At 51.0% G+C, this 15,029-nt stretch overlaps 3 protein-coding genes across 3 annotated transcripts in view; all 3 read right to left on the reverse strand.

Annotated features, from left to right (window-relative positions):
- Positions 1-5,440, reverse strand: part of Ptpn23 (protein tyrosine phosphatase non-receptor type 23) — a 30,836-nt gene extending 25,396 nt beyond the window's left edge. The window contains 1 exon segment of the mRNA XM_042665865.1: positions 5,282-5,440. Coding sequence (XP_042521799.1) covers positions 5,282-5,365 — 84 coding nt within the window. The 5' untranslated portion in view covers positions 5,366-5,440.
- A 4,796-nt stretch (positions 5,441-10,236) lies between these two features.
- Ucn2 (urocortin 2) lies at positions 10,237-10,557 on the reverse strand. Its single transcript, XM_042665876.1, has one exon. The coding sequence runs from the start codon at positions 10,555-10,557 to the stop codon at positions 10,237-10,239; it is 321 nt and encodes a 106-aa protein (XP_042521810.1).
- A 2,084-nt stretch (positions 10,558-12,641) lies between these two features.
- Col7a1 (collagen type VII alpha 1 chain) overlaps positions 12,642-15,029 on the reverse strand; it is a 46,279-nt gene continuing 43,891 nt past the window's right edge. The window contains exons 116-118 of the mRNA XM_042665922.1: positions 14,819-14,911; positions 14,505-14,699; positions 12,642-12,957 (exon numbers count right to left, since the gene is read on the reverse strand). Coding sequence (XP_042521856.1) covers positions 12,947-12,957; positions 14,505-14,699; positions 14,819-14,911 — 299 coding nt within the window. The 3' untranslated portion in view covers positions 12,642-12,946. The remainder of the gene's footprint in view (positions 12,958-14,504; positions 14,700-14,818; positions 14,912-15,029) is intronic.

Consider the following 15,029-nt stretch of genomic DNA (forward strand, 5'->3'; position numbering starts at 1 on the left):
CTGCTGTGAAGTCGAATCCGTGATTCCATTTTACCTCCACAGGTAACTGACAGTTTCCCCATTTCCTCTTAAGGCCTCGGAATTTCTCAATTACCTTTCTCTCTTTGTGTACGTGCAAATGTACACTAATTTTCTAAGAGCCAGCGGTCCCACGGGGTAACAGGAAAAAGTTCCACAAATCTGAAAAGCCAGGCCCTCCCTAGATGTGAATAAGATGGAGGCGGCATGTGTGCGCACCCTAGGTTGTAAGGCAACTGAGTGCTGGAAAGGCCGGTCTGATTCAGAGGAGGTGGTTCAATTGCCAGGTATCTGAGGGGACTGGGATTAAGAGATGGTTCAACATGGGTATCAAACAAGTAGGCAGGAGTTCCGGTGAGGACCTGAGCAAGGGCAATCCATGATCAGATGTGGGAGGGATGCTGGAAGTTCCCACGGGAAAGGCCCAGAGGAGTGAAGTTACAGAAGCAGGCTTCAGTGAGCTGGTGACAGGTCTGAACAGTAGGCAGTTTCTCTACAGGACTGTGACCAAAAGGTAGAAATGTAGGTAGCAGTTCAGGGAAGGGGGTGGGTGTGGGGAGAAGAGAAGAAAGGATGACTGATATGCAGAGGGGTTACCAACCGGATGGTACACCTGCATCTGAGGGGTGACCATGTGGATCACTAGGAGGAAAGCTCTATGAGGCACTCAGTGAATGAATCCAGGAGGGCTGCATCATCTCAGCCTGAGCCTGTTATATAGCAGCTCAGGTGCAGTTAAAGTAGGTGTTTGGGGCTGGAAAGAACAAACACTAGCACCTGTAGCCAAACTATAGTCAACAATGAAGAACCGAAGAGGCATCCTTCATGTAGGTCCAGTGAGTCAGGACAATGTAGAGCAGGTTGAAAGGACACCTCAGTGGTAGAGTGCTTGCTTAGAATAGGGGAACACATAGCCCTGCCTTCAATCTCTATTAAAGCGGGAAGGCGGAGGAGGGGGGGTGTTAATATCACTTTTCCACTAAAAAAATTATGTGAGCCCAGGTATGCCAACCTAGGTATGCCAAGCACTGCTTGTTTTTCCTGGCTCCCACTTCACATCAATATATAATAGAAGACATATCCATTTGAAGCAAAAATCAATAGTTAAACAGAAAAACCTTTGGCAAGTTTCAATGTAATGGGTTTATCTGCGCAAAAGCTATAACACAATGATGCATGAACAGGGAAATCTTCCAATCAAAAGACCTTCAGAGAATTCCAAACACCCATGTTCTCTGAAAACATTTACCAAAAAACAGTGAGGTGAAGAAAACAACTTAACCAGCTGCTACTGAATCAATGAGTCAACCTGTTACTGTTTAAATAGGACCACCCATGCTTCATTTACTATAACTCAATTCTCTATTAGTTTGGTCTTTCGGGCCTACTCCAAGTCTGTGGCCTCCCCAAATTTTATTTAACAATACCACCACGAAAGACTTTGTCAAAAGCCTAGCCTTACAAACAAACATCTAACTAGAAAACTTCTATTCATCCTTCAAAACCCACCTCTAGCAAGCCTTCCCTGATGTCCCCTCCTTAAGATTGGTATTTCTAAATGCTACAAACTCTTCTTAGACTAGTATCACTCTAATTTTTAAATTCTCTCCACCAAACAATTGAGAAAAAAGGGAGTTAGGACTGTATTTGTATTAGCAAAGCTCAGCATAGTGCTTAATAGGCTGACATAAACAGAACTGAATTTTACTTTACCTCCCTAAATTCAGAAACCAGCAAAACACCAGACTGTGTGGCTGAACTGGTAGAGCACTACTCACGAACAAAAAAAGCCCTAAGTTCAAGCCCTGGTACTGGCACTCATGTGCACATACACACAAAAAATTACATGTGCCGGGAGCTGGTGGCTCACGCCTGTAATCCTAGCTGCTACTCAGGAGGCTGAGATCTGAGAATCGCGGTTCAAAGCCAGCCCGGGCAGAAGAGACCGTGAGACTCCTATCTCCAATAAACTACCAGAAAACCGGAAGTGGCGCTGTAGCTCAAGTGGTAGAGCGCTCGCCTTGAGCTGAAGAGCTGAGGGACAGCGCCCAGGCCCAGAGTTCAAGATCCGCGGCCGACAAAAAAAAAAAATTACATGTGTGGGACTGGAAAGTTGGCTCAGTGGTAGAGTGCTTGCCTTGCATGCATGAGGCCCTGAGTTTGATTCCTCAGCACCACATATGCAGAAAAAAGCCGGAAGTGGCACTGTGGCTCAAGTGGTAGGACACTAGCCTTGAGCTGAAGAGCTGAGGGACAGTGCCCAGGCCCAGAGTTCAGGCCCCATGACCGACACACAAAAAAAATAATTACATGTGAAAAAGAAAAATAAACTAAACAAAAATTACATGTGTACAGATGTGTGTATATGTATATATACACATACGTATGTATATATGCACACATATGCATATATATATATATACACACTACACACACATGCACACGCACACTAAAAAAGGACCTACAAGAACAGGGAAGAATTCCTGGACAGAAAAGAGCAACAAGCTATAAGCAGAAACATGGAAGGCCTGTACCAGAACTATACAGATCAAACTATAATGGGCCCCCAATGATCGCTAAAAAGAACTGGGCCAGGTAAAGGAGAGCTCTAAAAGGGGAACTAAAGAACTTAGCTTCACTGTATAAAACTAGAAGCCAGAGTTTTGCTGTGTTTCAGAAAAACCCAGGTAGTTGTATTTCTATGAAAGAGCAAATGGAAAACAATTAAACAAAATTTTTGCTGGGTGCTAGTGGCTTACGCCTGTAATCTAGCTACTCATGGGGCTGAGATCGAGGATCGCGGTTCAAAGCTAGCCCGGGCAGGAAAGTCCATGAGACTCTTCAATAAACCACCAGAAAACCAGAAGTGGCGCTGTGGCTCAAGTTATAGAGCACTAGCCTTGAGCTGAAGAGCTTCAGGGCCAGCGCCCAGACTCAGAGTTCAAGTCCCACGACTGGGGGAAAAATTTTTAGATCAATTAGTCTAATTTCCTGGTTTTACAAGATGAGGAAACAGAGGCCAAGGCTAGTATTTCAGTGGGAAAGGAACACTTGGAAGGGACCCAGTTTTGGTGCCCTGAACAGGCAAAATTATAACAAGGAATGCAAACCAAGAGTGCCTGAATGGAGACTCTAATAGTGTGAAGGTGGGATATAGCTTTGGTAGGAAACTATTTCCAAACTCAAGCTTCTTTTCCCAAGCACCTCACTGAATAGTGCTTAATCTAGTAGCTTCTGTGCTAAAACACACAAACACAACGCACCATCTCCAACAGACACACCATCTCCAGCAGACGTTTGGCCTGCTTCACTTCTGCTCTGGTGGCCCTTCCCAAAAGCAGGTGCTGTCTCAGAGAGACCCTTGATGCTCACTCACCACATTCTGTGCCCTCCCTTCAGAAGCCCCCCTGCCTCAATAAACACCAATCTTGTCTGTCCTATGCAAGTCGGCCATTCTCACCAGATCCCTCCGCGGCCGGCTATAACAACCCTGCAGGTGGCTTTTGGTCCACAGGTGCTTCATGAATAGACGTGTGAGGTCTGGGAGTCGGCACCACGGCGCATTCGGCGCCACTGGCTCACTCACACCTGTCATCCTACGCTTAACTAGGGCTGAGATCACAGCAAAAAACAAATCTGTTGAGACTTTATCGGTGAAACCATTCCCCCCACCCCCTGCCCTCCATTAAACCACCAAAAATCTGGGGAGGAGCACGGTGGCTCTAGCGGCCAAGAGCTGGCTCAAGCCTGGAGCACAAAAATTCCAGGGACAGCTTCTTCTAGGCCCTGAGTTCCAGCCCCGGGACTGATATAAAACAAGTGTCAGCACCCCCTCAGTTCCACCCCTCACCCCCGCCCAGGTCGGGCTAGGGTTCCCGTCTTAGACACACAGCCTAAATAAAGCCAGCCTCCAGGTCTACAAGTGGGCTCGGGCCGGGCCCAGCTTGGAACACGAACACACACACACACACACACACACACACACACACACACACACACACACACACACACACACACACACACACACACACACACACACACACACACACGTCCTCCAGGTCCACAAGTGAAGTCGGGCCACACACACACACAAGTGAAGTCGGGCCACACACACATACATACACACACACACACACACACACACGTCCTCCAGGTCCACAACTGAAGTCGGGCCGGGCCCAGCTTGGAACACACACACATACACACACACACACGTCCTCCAGGTCCACAAGTGGGGTAGGGCCGGGCCCAGCTTGGAACACACACACACACACACACACACACGTCCTCCAGGTCCACAAGTGGGGTCGGGCTGGGCCCAGCTTGGAACACACACACACACACACACACGTCCTCCAGGTCCACAAGTGGGGTCGGGCCGGGCCCAGCTTGGAACACACACACACACACACACACACACACACACACGTCCTCCAGGTCCACAAGTGGGGTCGGGCCGGGCCCAGCTTGGAACACACACACACACACATCCTCCAGGTCCACAAGTGGGGTCGGGCCGGGCCCAGCTTGGAACACACACACACACCCGTCCTCCAGGTCCACGAGTAGGGTCGGGCCGGGCCCAGCTTGGAACACACACACACACCCGTCCTCCAGGTCCACAAGTGGGGTTGGGCCGGGCCCAGCTTGGAACACACGAACACACACACACACCGTACCCCCACCAGGGCCACACACACACACACCCGTACCCCCACCAGGGCCACACACACACACACACACCCGTACCCCCACCAGGGACACACACACACACACCCGTACCCCCACCAGGGCCACACACACACACGTACCCCCACCAGGGACACACATACACACACCCGTACCCCCACCAGGGCCACACACACACACACACACACGTACCCCCACCAGGGCCAACCTCACCGCGGGGGTGGGGGCGGCCTGGCGAGGGAGGAGGGGCGGGGCAGAAATGGGCCCAGAAGGCGTCACCCCGGGGAAGGGCCTCGGTGGGAACTGGCAAGCAGACAGACAGACGGACGGACGGGCCCGACGGACAGATCCTGGAGGCAGAGGTTGGGAAGCGGTGGGGGTGGGGGGAGGAGGCGAGCACGCAGGGCCCCGACGGACGGAGAGGGAAACGCGGCCTCACCCGACCCGGTGGCCGGGCCTGGAAGCGGGGGGGGGGGGGGGGGGGGGGGGGGGGGGGGCGGAGACCGGAGCCCGAGGGGCGTCACGCGCCGGGCGGCGGCGGCGGCGGGGAGACGCGGCGGGAAGGCGCGCTCACCTTCTTCACGGCCGGCTGGAAGTGGAAGTCACCGGCTTCCTTGAGGTCTAACCAGATCATGGGCATCCGGGGAACGGCCTCCATGGCGGCCCTCAGCGCCCGGCAGGCCCGGCTGGGCCGCTCCCCTCGCCGCGGTCTGGGTGCTGCCTCAGCCGCGCGCACGACCCCGCCCCTCCACGCCGGAAGTCGCTCGTCACGAGGGCCGCGCCGCCTCCGCCTCCTCCCCCCCCCCCACATGACTGCACCGCTGCCTGCCGGGAGATGCAGTCTGCGGGCTGCGTGGACCGTTACGCATGCTCAGTCTTCCCTACTGCGAGCGAGTTATGGGAGGGCGCATGCTCAGTCTTCCACGTGCCGGGGGAGAGGAAAAGCATCTCCACGGGGGCGGGGGAAAGCGAATGGGATTCTGGGAGTCGTAGTCTTCCGCCCCGGAACTATGAGGCAAAGCAGGCTCATGACCAGCATATAGTCTACCAGCCAGTGGGGCGGGGCATTAGAAAACACACCTGTGTTGGGCTAGGGGGCGTGGCTCGGTAGGTACAACGCCATGCCCTAACAGATGGGATACCCTAAGTTCAATTCTCAATATCACCAACAAACAGAGAAAGTAAGAGAGTCGGGCCCCCCCGTGGCTCGCGCCTGCTCAGGAGGCTGGGATGTGAGGATCGCGGTTCAAAGCCAGCCCAGGCAGGAACTGTCCTATGAGAGTATCTCCAATGAACTACTAAACAAGCCAGAAGTGGAGCTGTGGGTCGTGGTAGAGCACTAACCTTGCCTGGAGCACAAAAGCTCACGGACAGTGCTCAGGCCCTGAGTTCAAGCCTCAGAACTGGCACGAAAGAGGAGGGAAAGAGAGAGAATTAACTTAGGCGCTTGTAGAGCAAAGGTTCATTCCAAGCATAGCAGAAGAGGATGGATGGATGGATGGATGGATGAATAGATAGATAGATAGATAGATAGATAGATATCCTCTTGGAAGGCCTGGCATTGCCAAAGAGTAAAGAATGCAAAGAATGTTCACTCCTGATGGTGGGACAAGCAAAAAAGGCCCACAGTTGTGTGATCGCTGGGGTGAGCACATGTATAACCAGCCATGTGTGCACCTAAGGACATCTGAACTACTGAAGGGATCGTGGATTGAAGAACAGTCAGAAAACAAAACTGAATTTTGTTTTTTAAAGTTACTGAGGGGCTGGGAAGGTGGCTCAGTGGTAGAGTGCTTTCCTTGCATGCATGAAGCCCTGGGTTCAATTCCTTAGTACCACATAAGCAGAAAAAGCTTAGTGGTAGAACACTAGCCTTGAGTAAAAAAAAAAAAGCTAAATGAGAGTATGAGGCCCAAGATCTGCACACGCACACACACACACACACACACACACACACATCTGACCATCCTTTTTGTAAAGGATGTTGTGTGTGTTGGAGCCTTTCTGTCTCAGATCTGGCAGAAAGAAAAATTTCCTCATAGTTTCTGCCCAACCGTCATCCAGATTCTTAGAGCTTGGATGCCACCTATTCCATCAGAACAAGCTGCTTAACCATGCAGTACCCTCCCTCTTGTCTCCAAAGGGTCTTGGACCCTCTAGGAACTTCAGGGTGTTAAATACTTTCTCTCTCAGAAAGGCTCAAGCACAGCATCCTTTGCAAAAAGGGTAGTCAGGGGGTTGGGAAGGTGGCTCAGTGGTAGAGTGCTTGACTTGCATGCATGAGGCCCTGGGTTCGATTCCTTAGCACCACATAAGGAGAAAAAGCCAGAAGTGGTGCTGTGGCTCAAGTGGTAGAGTGCTAGCCTTGAAGAGCTGAGGGACAGCACCCAGGCCAAGTTCAGGCCCCACCACTGACCAGAAAAAAAAGGGGAGTTGTCAGAAACGTTTGTGCATGAAGGGGTACTAGAGCTTGAACTCAGGGCCAGGGCACTTTCACTTGGCTTTTACACTCAAGGCTGGTGCTCTACCACTTGAGCCACACCTCCACCTCTAGCTTTTTCCTGGATAATTGAAAATAAAAAGTCTCTAAGGGCTGGCTTAGTGGTAGAGTGCTTGCCTAGCATGCATCAAGCCCTCTGTTTGATTCCTCAGTACCACATCAACAGAAAAAGCTAGAAATAGTGCTGTGGCTCAACTGGTAGAGCACTAGCCTTGAACAAAAGAAGCTCAGGGACAGTGACCTGAATTCAAGCCCCAGGACTAGCAAAAAAGAACAAAAAAAAAAAAGCTCAACAAAAGAGAAATTCATTTATTTTTGTTGTTTTTAAGGATGTAGGACTTGTTTTTTGTTCTTTGGCGGGAAGGGGCTGCTACTGGGGCTTGAACTCAGGCTGGACTTGGATGCTGTCCCTTAGATTTTTCCCTGAAGGCTGGTCCTTTATCACTTGAGCCACAGCTCTATTTTTGCCTTTTTAGTGATTCATTGGAGATAAGTCTCATGTACTTTCCTGCTCAGCTGGCTTCTCAGATCTCATCCTTCTGAGTAGCTAGGGTTACAGCTGTGAGTCACTTATACCTGGCAGATGTGCTGTTTTCGTCTTTTGAAGGGGCGAGACTTGAGTTACTTTTTCTCAAGACCAGGTTTAATCATTGGACAAGGGACCTTCTTGTGCCAATATTTATACATGGAGGGGAGCAATGAGAATTTAATCTATCTAGCATAACCCCTCAAATTCACAATATTGATAGGGAGGGCCTAGGTTGATGGGGCCTGGAACACTTCCCAGACACAGCCTCTAAAGTTGCTTGTGCCAGGCAATGAGCAGAAGCACAACTAGATTGTCAAAGGTATCCTGCAGGCCTGTTAATACCCTATGGGAATGCCAAGTCCCTAAGTCAGGACTGGGGTTAGACCAGAGCACTTTTTTGCAGGGAAGGAGGGAGTTGTTTTGTGCCAGTTCTGGGGCTAGAACTAAGGGCCTAGGTACAGTCCCTGAATTTTTTTTTTTTTTTTTTTGGTCCGGTTGTGGGGCCTGAACTCTGGGCCTGGGCGCTGTCCCTCAGCTCTTCAGCTCAAGGCTAGCGCTCTACCACTTGAGCCACAGCGCCACTTCTGGCTTTTTTTCTTTTTGCTTATGTGGTGCTGAGGAATCGAACCCAGGGCCTCAGGCATGCAAGGCAAGCGCTCTACCACGAGCCACATTCCCAGCCCCCAGTCCCTGAATTTTTATGCTCAAGGCAAGTGATGCTCTTCCACTGGAGCCACAGCTCCACTTCTGGCTTTTTGGTGGCTAATTGGAGAGAAGCATCTCCTGGACATTTTTTTTTTTGGTCAGTTGTGGGGCTTAAACTCAGGACTTGTTTTTTTTTTTTTGAGGGGTCCAGTAGTGGGGCCTATACTCTGGGCCTGGACGCTGTCCCTCAGCTCTTCAGCTCAAGGCTAGCGCTCTACCACTTGAGCCACAGCACCACTTCCGGCTTTTTTCTTTTTGCTTATGTGGTGCTGAGGAATTGAACACAGGGCCTCAGGCATTCAAGGCAAGCGCTCTACCACTGAGCCACCTTCCCAGCCCTAAACTCAGGACTTGAACAGTCCATGAGCCTCTTTGTACTCAAGGCTAATACTCTACCACATGAGCCACAGGGTCACTTCCAGTTTTTGAGTGGTTAATTGGAGATAAGAGTCTCACAGGGAGGGCTGGGAAGGTGGCTCAATGGTAGAGCGCTTGCCTTGCATGCCTGAGGCCCTGGGTTCGATTCCTCAGCACCACATAAGCAAAAAGAAAAAAGCCGGAAGTGGTGCTGTGGCCCAAGTGGTAGAGCGCTAGGCATGAGCTGAAGAGCTGAGGGCCAGCGCCCAGGCCCAGAGTTCAGGCCCCACGACTGGACCCAAAAAAAAAAAAAAAAAAGAGTCTCAGAAGGATTTTTCTACCTGGGCTGGCTTTCAACTTAGATCCTTAGATCTCAGCTTCTTGAGTAGCTAGGATTACAGGTGTGAGCCACCAGCCCCTGGCTTACAAGCACACTCTTAAATGCAACCAAATTCTCCTTACTTCTAACTAGTGGAGGAATGTGTCACAGTGCTGGTTTCGAACATCAGATATGTGTCCCCATAGGAAGAATGTGGCCACAGCTACTTTCTCCTCCCCACCGGATGGCACAGGCTACTTGTCTAGAATCTGTGCTCACTTTCTGACCATTCCTGGACACCAAGAAGAAACTGGGGCCTGAGAAGGGGAGGGAACTTATAAAAGTGGTGGGGTTTCTTCCTATTTCTCCAGCCCTTGTGAAGTCTTTTGGCTCTAGCTGCCATCTTCTCTCTTCTAGCAGGAATGGGCCAGCCAAAATAGGAAGCTATACATCAAGTTTTATTTTTTAGTTTTTTAATTTAATTTTTTGCCCGTCCTGGGGCTTGAACTCAGGGCCTGATCATTGTCCCGAAGTTTCTTCGGCTCAAGGCTAGCACTCTATCCCTTGAGCCACAACGCCACTTCTGGCTTTCTCTGTTGATATGGTACTGAAGAATCGAACCCAGGGCTTCATGTAGGCTAGGTGAGCACTGTACCACTGAGCCACCTTCCCAGCCCACCAGTATTTCTTCGAAAAAAACCCACCTCTGCCACTTCCTGCAAACTCATTTGTACGGTCCCTGTTTTACGTACTAGACTTGATCACTTAATTTTATCTCATGTCCCCTCACTTTCTCTGTCGATTTTGTTTTGAGACATTTTGTCCTGAGACCATGGAGAAGCATCCAGACGTGGCTCCTGCCACATGGCCTCAGCCTTTGTGTGGTAGGGTCCAAGCAGTTCCGACAACACAGTACAGAGATACACATAGGTGTGTGGCCAGGCTCTGGGTAGCAGTGACCTTGATGAGGCCACTCCTTTGCTCCAGAGGTGATGTGGCAGTATCCCCAAACTATGGTGGTACCTACATATTCTCTACCCAGGCATCCTGTTCTAGGGCTGTGTTCCAGGCTCTCCCCATCCCCGGTTGCCCCCCTTACTCTGAGCTACCTGCTCAAGCTCAGCGACGGCCCACGCTGGCCAGAACATGGGAGTTGGCGGCGGCTCGCTCCCTGGCTGCCCTGCTCCGGGCTTGTTCCAGTACAATCCGCAGGAGGCCAAGGGGGACGTCCAGTGAGAAGACCATGCGGGGGCCGGGGTGACTCCAGGAAACTGAAGAGCTCCGGGTGACCACCGACGGGCTCTTCGAGGTGATGGGACAAGGCGTAGTCTGGGGATGGTCCTCAGAGGAAGGTTGGAAGGCTGGGACAGGGCTTGCCAGGGCTGCCGGGACCCTGTCTAGCAACACCACCATCAGCACCAGGGAAACGCATCTGGTCATCCTGCAGTCAGGCTGTAAGGAGAAGACAGGCGTGAGGGAAGGGGTGCGGGGTCCACCTTGGTCCACTGAGAATACAGAGGGCAAGAGGTGGGTTGGGAAGGTGGTTCAGTGGTAGAGTGCTTGCCTTGCATGCATGAGGCCCTGGGTTCAATTCCTCAGCACCATATAAGCAGAAAAAGCCACAAGTGGCGCTGTGGCTCAAGTGGTAGAGTGCTAGCCTTGAGCTGAAGAGCTGAGGGACAGTGCCCAGGCCCAGAATTCAGGCCCCACAATTGGCAAAATAAAAAAGTGAGCCAGACCTCATCTTAGCATATGAGTTGGGTATGGTGGCACATGCTTTTGTGCTAGCCTAAGATGAGGGAACCCAGACCTGTAGGCCTTCTATGGAGTAGTCTCGGATGCAAATACCTTTAATTCCAGCTGTGCAGGAGGCATAAGAAGGAGGAATCAAAGCTGGGTGCCGGTGGCTCACGCCTATAATCCTAGCTACTCAGGAGGCTGAGATCTGAGGATCGCGGTTCAAAGCCAGCCTGGGCACAAAAGTCTGTGAGACTCTTATCTCCAATAAACCACCAGAAAACCGGAAAGTGGCACTGTGGCTCAAGTGGTAGAGCACTAGCCTTGAGCTGAAGAGCTAAAGGACAGCACCCAGGCCCAGAGTTCAAGCCCCATGACTGACAAAAAAAAAAAAAAAAAAAGGAGAAGGAATCACAGTCAGAGGTAGCCCTGGTGGAAAAAATGAGATCCTATCCAAAACATAACTAAAGCAAAAAAAGGGGAGGCTGGAAGCATGGCTCAAGTGGTAGAGAGCCTGCCTGTTAAGTATGAAGCCCTGACTTGAAACCCCAGTACAGTAAATAAATAATTAAAATAAATAAAGCAAGCCAGAAAAAAATTGCAACATAGCTGGATAGAAAAAGGGTCAGGAAGACAGAAATAATGAAAAGAGAAAGGGAGAGAGAAAGAGACACTGAGAAAGAGGTCAGGGATAAAGAAGAGAAGAGAGAGATCCATGAGATGGAGGCAGAAGCAAAGGAAAAGGTAAGAGGAGATAGAAACTACTCCCAGGACTGAGGGTATGGCGTAGTGGTACAGTGCTTACCTAGCATGCATGAAGCCCCGGTTCCGATTCCTCAGCACCACATCAACAGAAAAAAAGCCAGAAGTAGCGCTGTGGCTCAAGTGGTAGAGCACTAGCCTTGAGGCAAAGAAGCTCAGGGACAGTGCCCAGGTCCTGAGTTCGGACTGGCAAAACAAAACAAAACAAAAAACTACCCCTAAAGACAGATGGAATGATGGAAATAAACATTCAGAGACAAGTCAAGCATGGTGGCGTACACCTTGTAAGGCTGAGGTAGGAAGATTTGAAGTTAGAGGCCAGCCTACACTATAGAGCGAGTTCTAGGGGCTGGCCTCCGAAACTCACAAGACCTTAATCTAAAAGCAAAGAAACAAATATGTAACAAAAAAGAAAAACAGATTTGGAGACTGAGAAAGAGGAAAAACCCAGAGGGACAAAACAGACACTACTCTTAGCAAGAGATCTTGCAACTTCTCCAGCAAGAAGGGCAGGATCAGGGGCCTTTGAAGCACTCCAGAACCTGCTGAGCCCAGAGATCTCCACGCACCCAGACCCCTGGCCAATCCAACCCAAGACTCCATCCCCACCCCACCCCAATCCTACCGCTGCTGGAGTCCTCTGGAGATAATTTAGGGCCGCTTGGGGCCAGGGCCGGGCAATGTTCTCTGACCCTCTACCCGGCTATTTATCTCCCCTAATGCCCCCTAGAGGGGGAGCTGGGCCTGTTTCCTGGCATGAGGCAGCACCCCCTTTTCACCTGTGACTCATCCTCTCCCAGGGGGTATGGCGTCACAGCTACCACCATAACGACTCTCAGGGGACCAGGGACTGAGGGCATCAGACAGGATCGGGACTAGGCAGCAGCCCTCTGTACTCATGTGAGATCGTACCCACCCCTCCCCAGGGAATAACCTGCCCTCCCCCAGGCCCCGATCTCCCCCCAATAAGTCACAACCAGGGCCTTTTAATACAGCAGCTTTAATACCCGCCCCCCCAAATCAGCACCATAATATCACAGGCTTGGGTCAGGCAGAGTCACATCTGTTCACTGCCCACAGCCCCTCCCTCCAGCCCCCCACAAGGAGTCATCTGTCATGGAGGCAAGAGCCACAATAGGGGTTTGTCCATTCTGGGGGGAAGGCTAGACCCGCAGGACACACACACACACACACTCGCTCATGGGCATGTGGGTCTCTAGCACCAAGTGGAAGACAGGAGAGCCCTGTTGAGCCCTGATGTCTCCAGGGGACGCTGACCGTCACCATCATCACCATCATCACCATCATCATTATCATCTGGGCCTCAGCTTTAGGCAGCACCTGAGTGGGGGAAGATGGGGAAAATGGTTTTCAACCCTCCAACTCAATGTGTAAGCAAAGCTGGGCGCCAGTGGCTCATGCCTTCCAATCCTCCCTACATAGGAGGCTGGGATGGGCGGATTGTAGTTTGAAGCCAGCCACAGCAGACAAATCCATGAACCTTCGCTCCAATCAACCGGCAAAAATCCTGAAGCAGAACTATGGCTCAAGGGGTAGAACATCAACTTGGAGGAGAAAAAGGACAGAACCCAGGGCCTGAGTTTAAAACCCAGGACCATCAGGTGTCAGTGGCTCACATACCCGTGATCCTAGCTACTGACCACCAGAACACCAGAAGTGGCTCTAAGTGGTAAAGAGCTAGCACTGAGCAAAAAGAGCTCAGAGACAGTGCCCAGGCCCTGAGTTCAAGCCCTACTACAGACCAAACAAAAAACAAAAAAAAGACAGTAATAAAGTGCATGCATGCATGTGTGTGTGCGCATGCATGTGCACACACACACACACACACACACACACACACACTTCAAAAATAAAAAGCCAGCCAAAAGGGAGAGAAATTCTGACAGAAGTCTCATACAAGGGCTGGGAAGGTGGCTCAGTGGTAGAGTGCTTGTCTTGCATGCATGAGGCCCTGGGTTTGATTCCTTAGCACCACATAAGCAGAAAAATCCAGAAGTGGTGTTGTGACTCTAGTGGTAGAGTGCTAGCCCTGAGCTGAAGAACTGAGGGACAGCAGCCAGGTCCAGAGTTCAGGCCCCACAACCGACAGAGAAAGAAAGAAAGAAAGAAAGAAAGAAAGAAAGAAAGAAAGAAAGAAAGAGAGAGAGAGAAAGGAAGGAAGGAAGGAAGGAAGGAAAGAAAAGAAGTCTCATACAAAGGGAACATGGCAGTTGCTTATCAAGCATGAGGTCCTAAGTCCAAGTTCTAATACTGCCAAATACCCCAAACAAAACAAAATAAATAAATAAATAAAAAGGAATATGGAAAGAGACCATACCGGAAACACTATAGCTGAGGCATTTTATCTGGTCAGTTGGGTTTCAACCCTGGGAGCTGTCCCTTAGCTTTTGCACTCAAGACTGGTACTCTAGGGTTGGGAAGTAGCTTAGTGGTAGAGTGCTTGCCTAACACGCATGAAGCCCTGGGTTCGATTCCTTAGTACCACATAAGTATAAAAAGCTGGAAATGGCACTGTGGTTCAAATGGTTGAGTACTAGCCTTGAGCAAAAGAAGCTCAGGGACAGTGCCCAGGCCCTGTGTTCAAGCCCCAGGACTGGCAAAAGCAAATAAATAAATAAAATTTTAAAAAGACCAGCACTCTATTTGAGCCACAGCTCCACCTCTGGCTTTTTGGTTGTTATTTGGAGCTAAGAGTCTCACGGATCTTCCTGCCCAGTTAAGATCCTTAGATCTCATCCTCTGGAGTAGCTAGGATCACAGGTGTGAGTCACTGGTGCCTGGCTTGTATCCAGTTCTTTGATTCTGTGTGATCTGGAGTTCTCCTATCTGAGAGCAAGTCCCCTGATGAAGTAGAGCCAGGTTCCTACCTGTTCTCTGGCCCTGGATCCCCCGTGGTGGGCAACGGCGCTCACAGGCCTCACGGGTCCCAAAACGGTTGGCATTCCCTTCGCAACCGCCGTAGACAAAGGGGTGACAAGCTGTGCCACCTGGCACAGCTCGATGGTACCAGCGGAGGGTATAGGCGGTGCACGAGCCCTCGTCCAGGGGCAGGGAGCAGGGGTCTGGGAATAATGGAGATCAGATGGGCAGGAACCATGGGACTCGCAGAGACCTGGGGGTCCGTAAGAGGTCAGGGCTGACCTGCACCCCATGACCCTCTCTGCCCAGCCCTTGTCCTCACCATCGTCATCCCAAGGGACTTCAGGATCCTGGTAGTCTTCTACAGAATATTCAGAGTAGTCAGAGAGTTCGTCGTCTTCGGGGGGCACCTGGCCTGTAAGTGGGGTGCATCGTGCTGTCATCCTCACCCCCACCCCACCCAGGGCAGGATGGACGGCTCTGACCACTCCACACGTGTGAGCCCTAAGTACAAGGCGTGCGCTCTGCACTCA

This window comes from Dipodomys spectabilis, unplaced genomic scaffold, assembly GCF_019054845.1.
Source record: "Dipodomys spectabilis isolate Male_0828 unplaced genomic scaffold, ASM1905484v1 ptg000360l, whole genome shotgun sequence".
Lineage (NCBI taxonomy): Eukaryota > Metazoa > Chordata > Mammalia > Rodentia > Heteromyidae > Dipodomys > Dipodomys spectabilis.

Coding starts and splice junctions, on each gene's coding strand:
- Ucn2 (XM_042665876.1), bottom strand. CDS start 10,557: ATGACCAGATGCGTTTCCCTGGTGCTGATGGTGGTGTTGCTAGACAGG.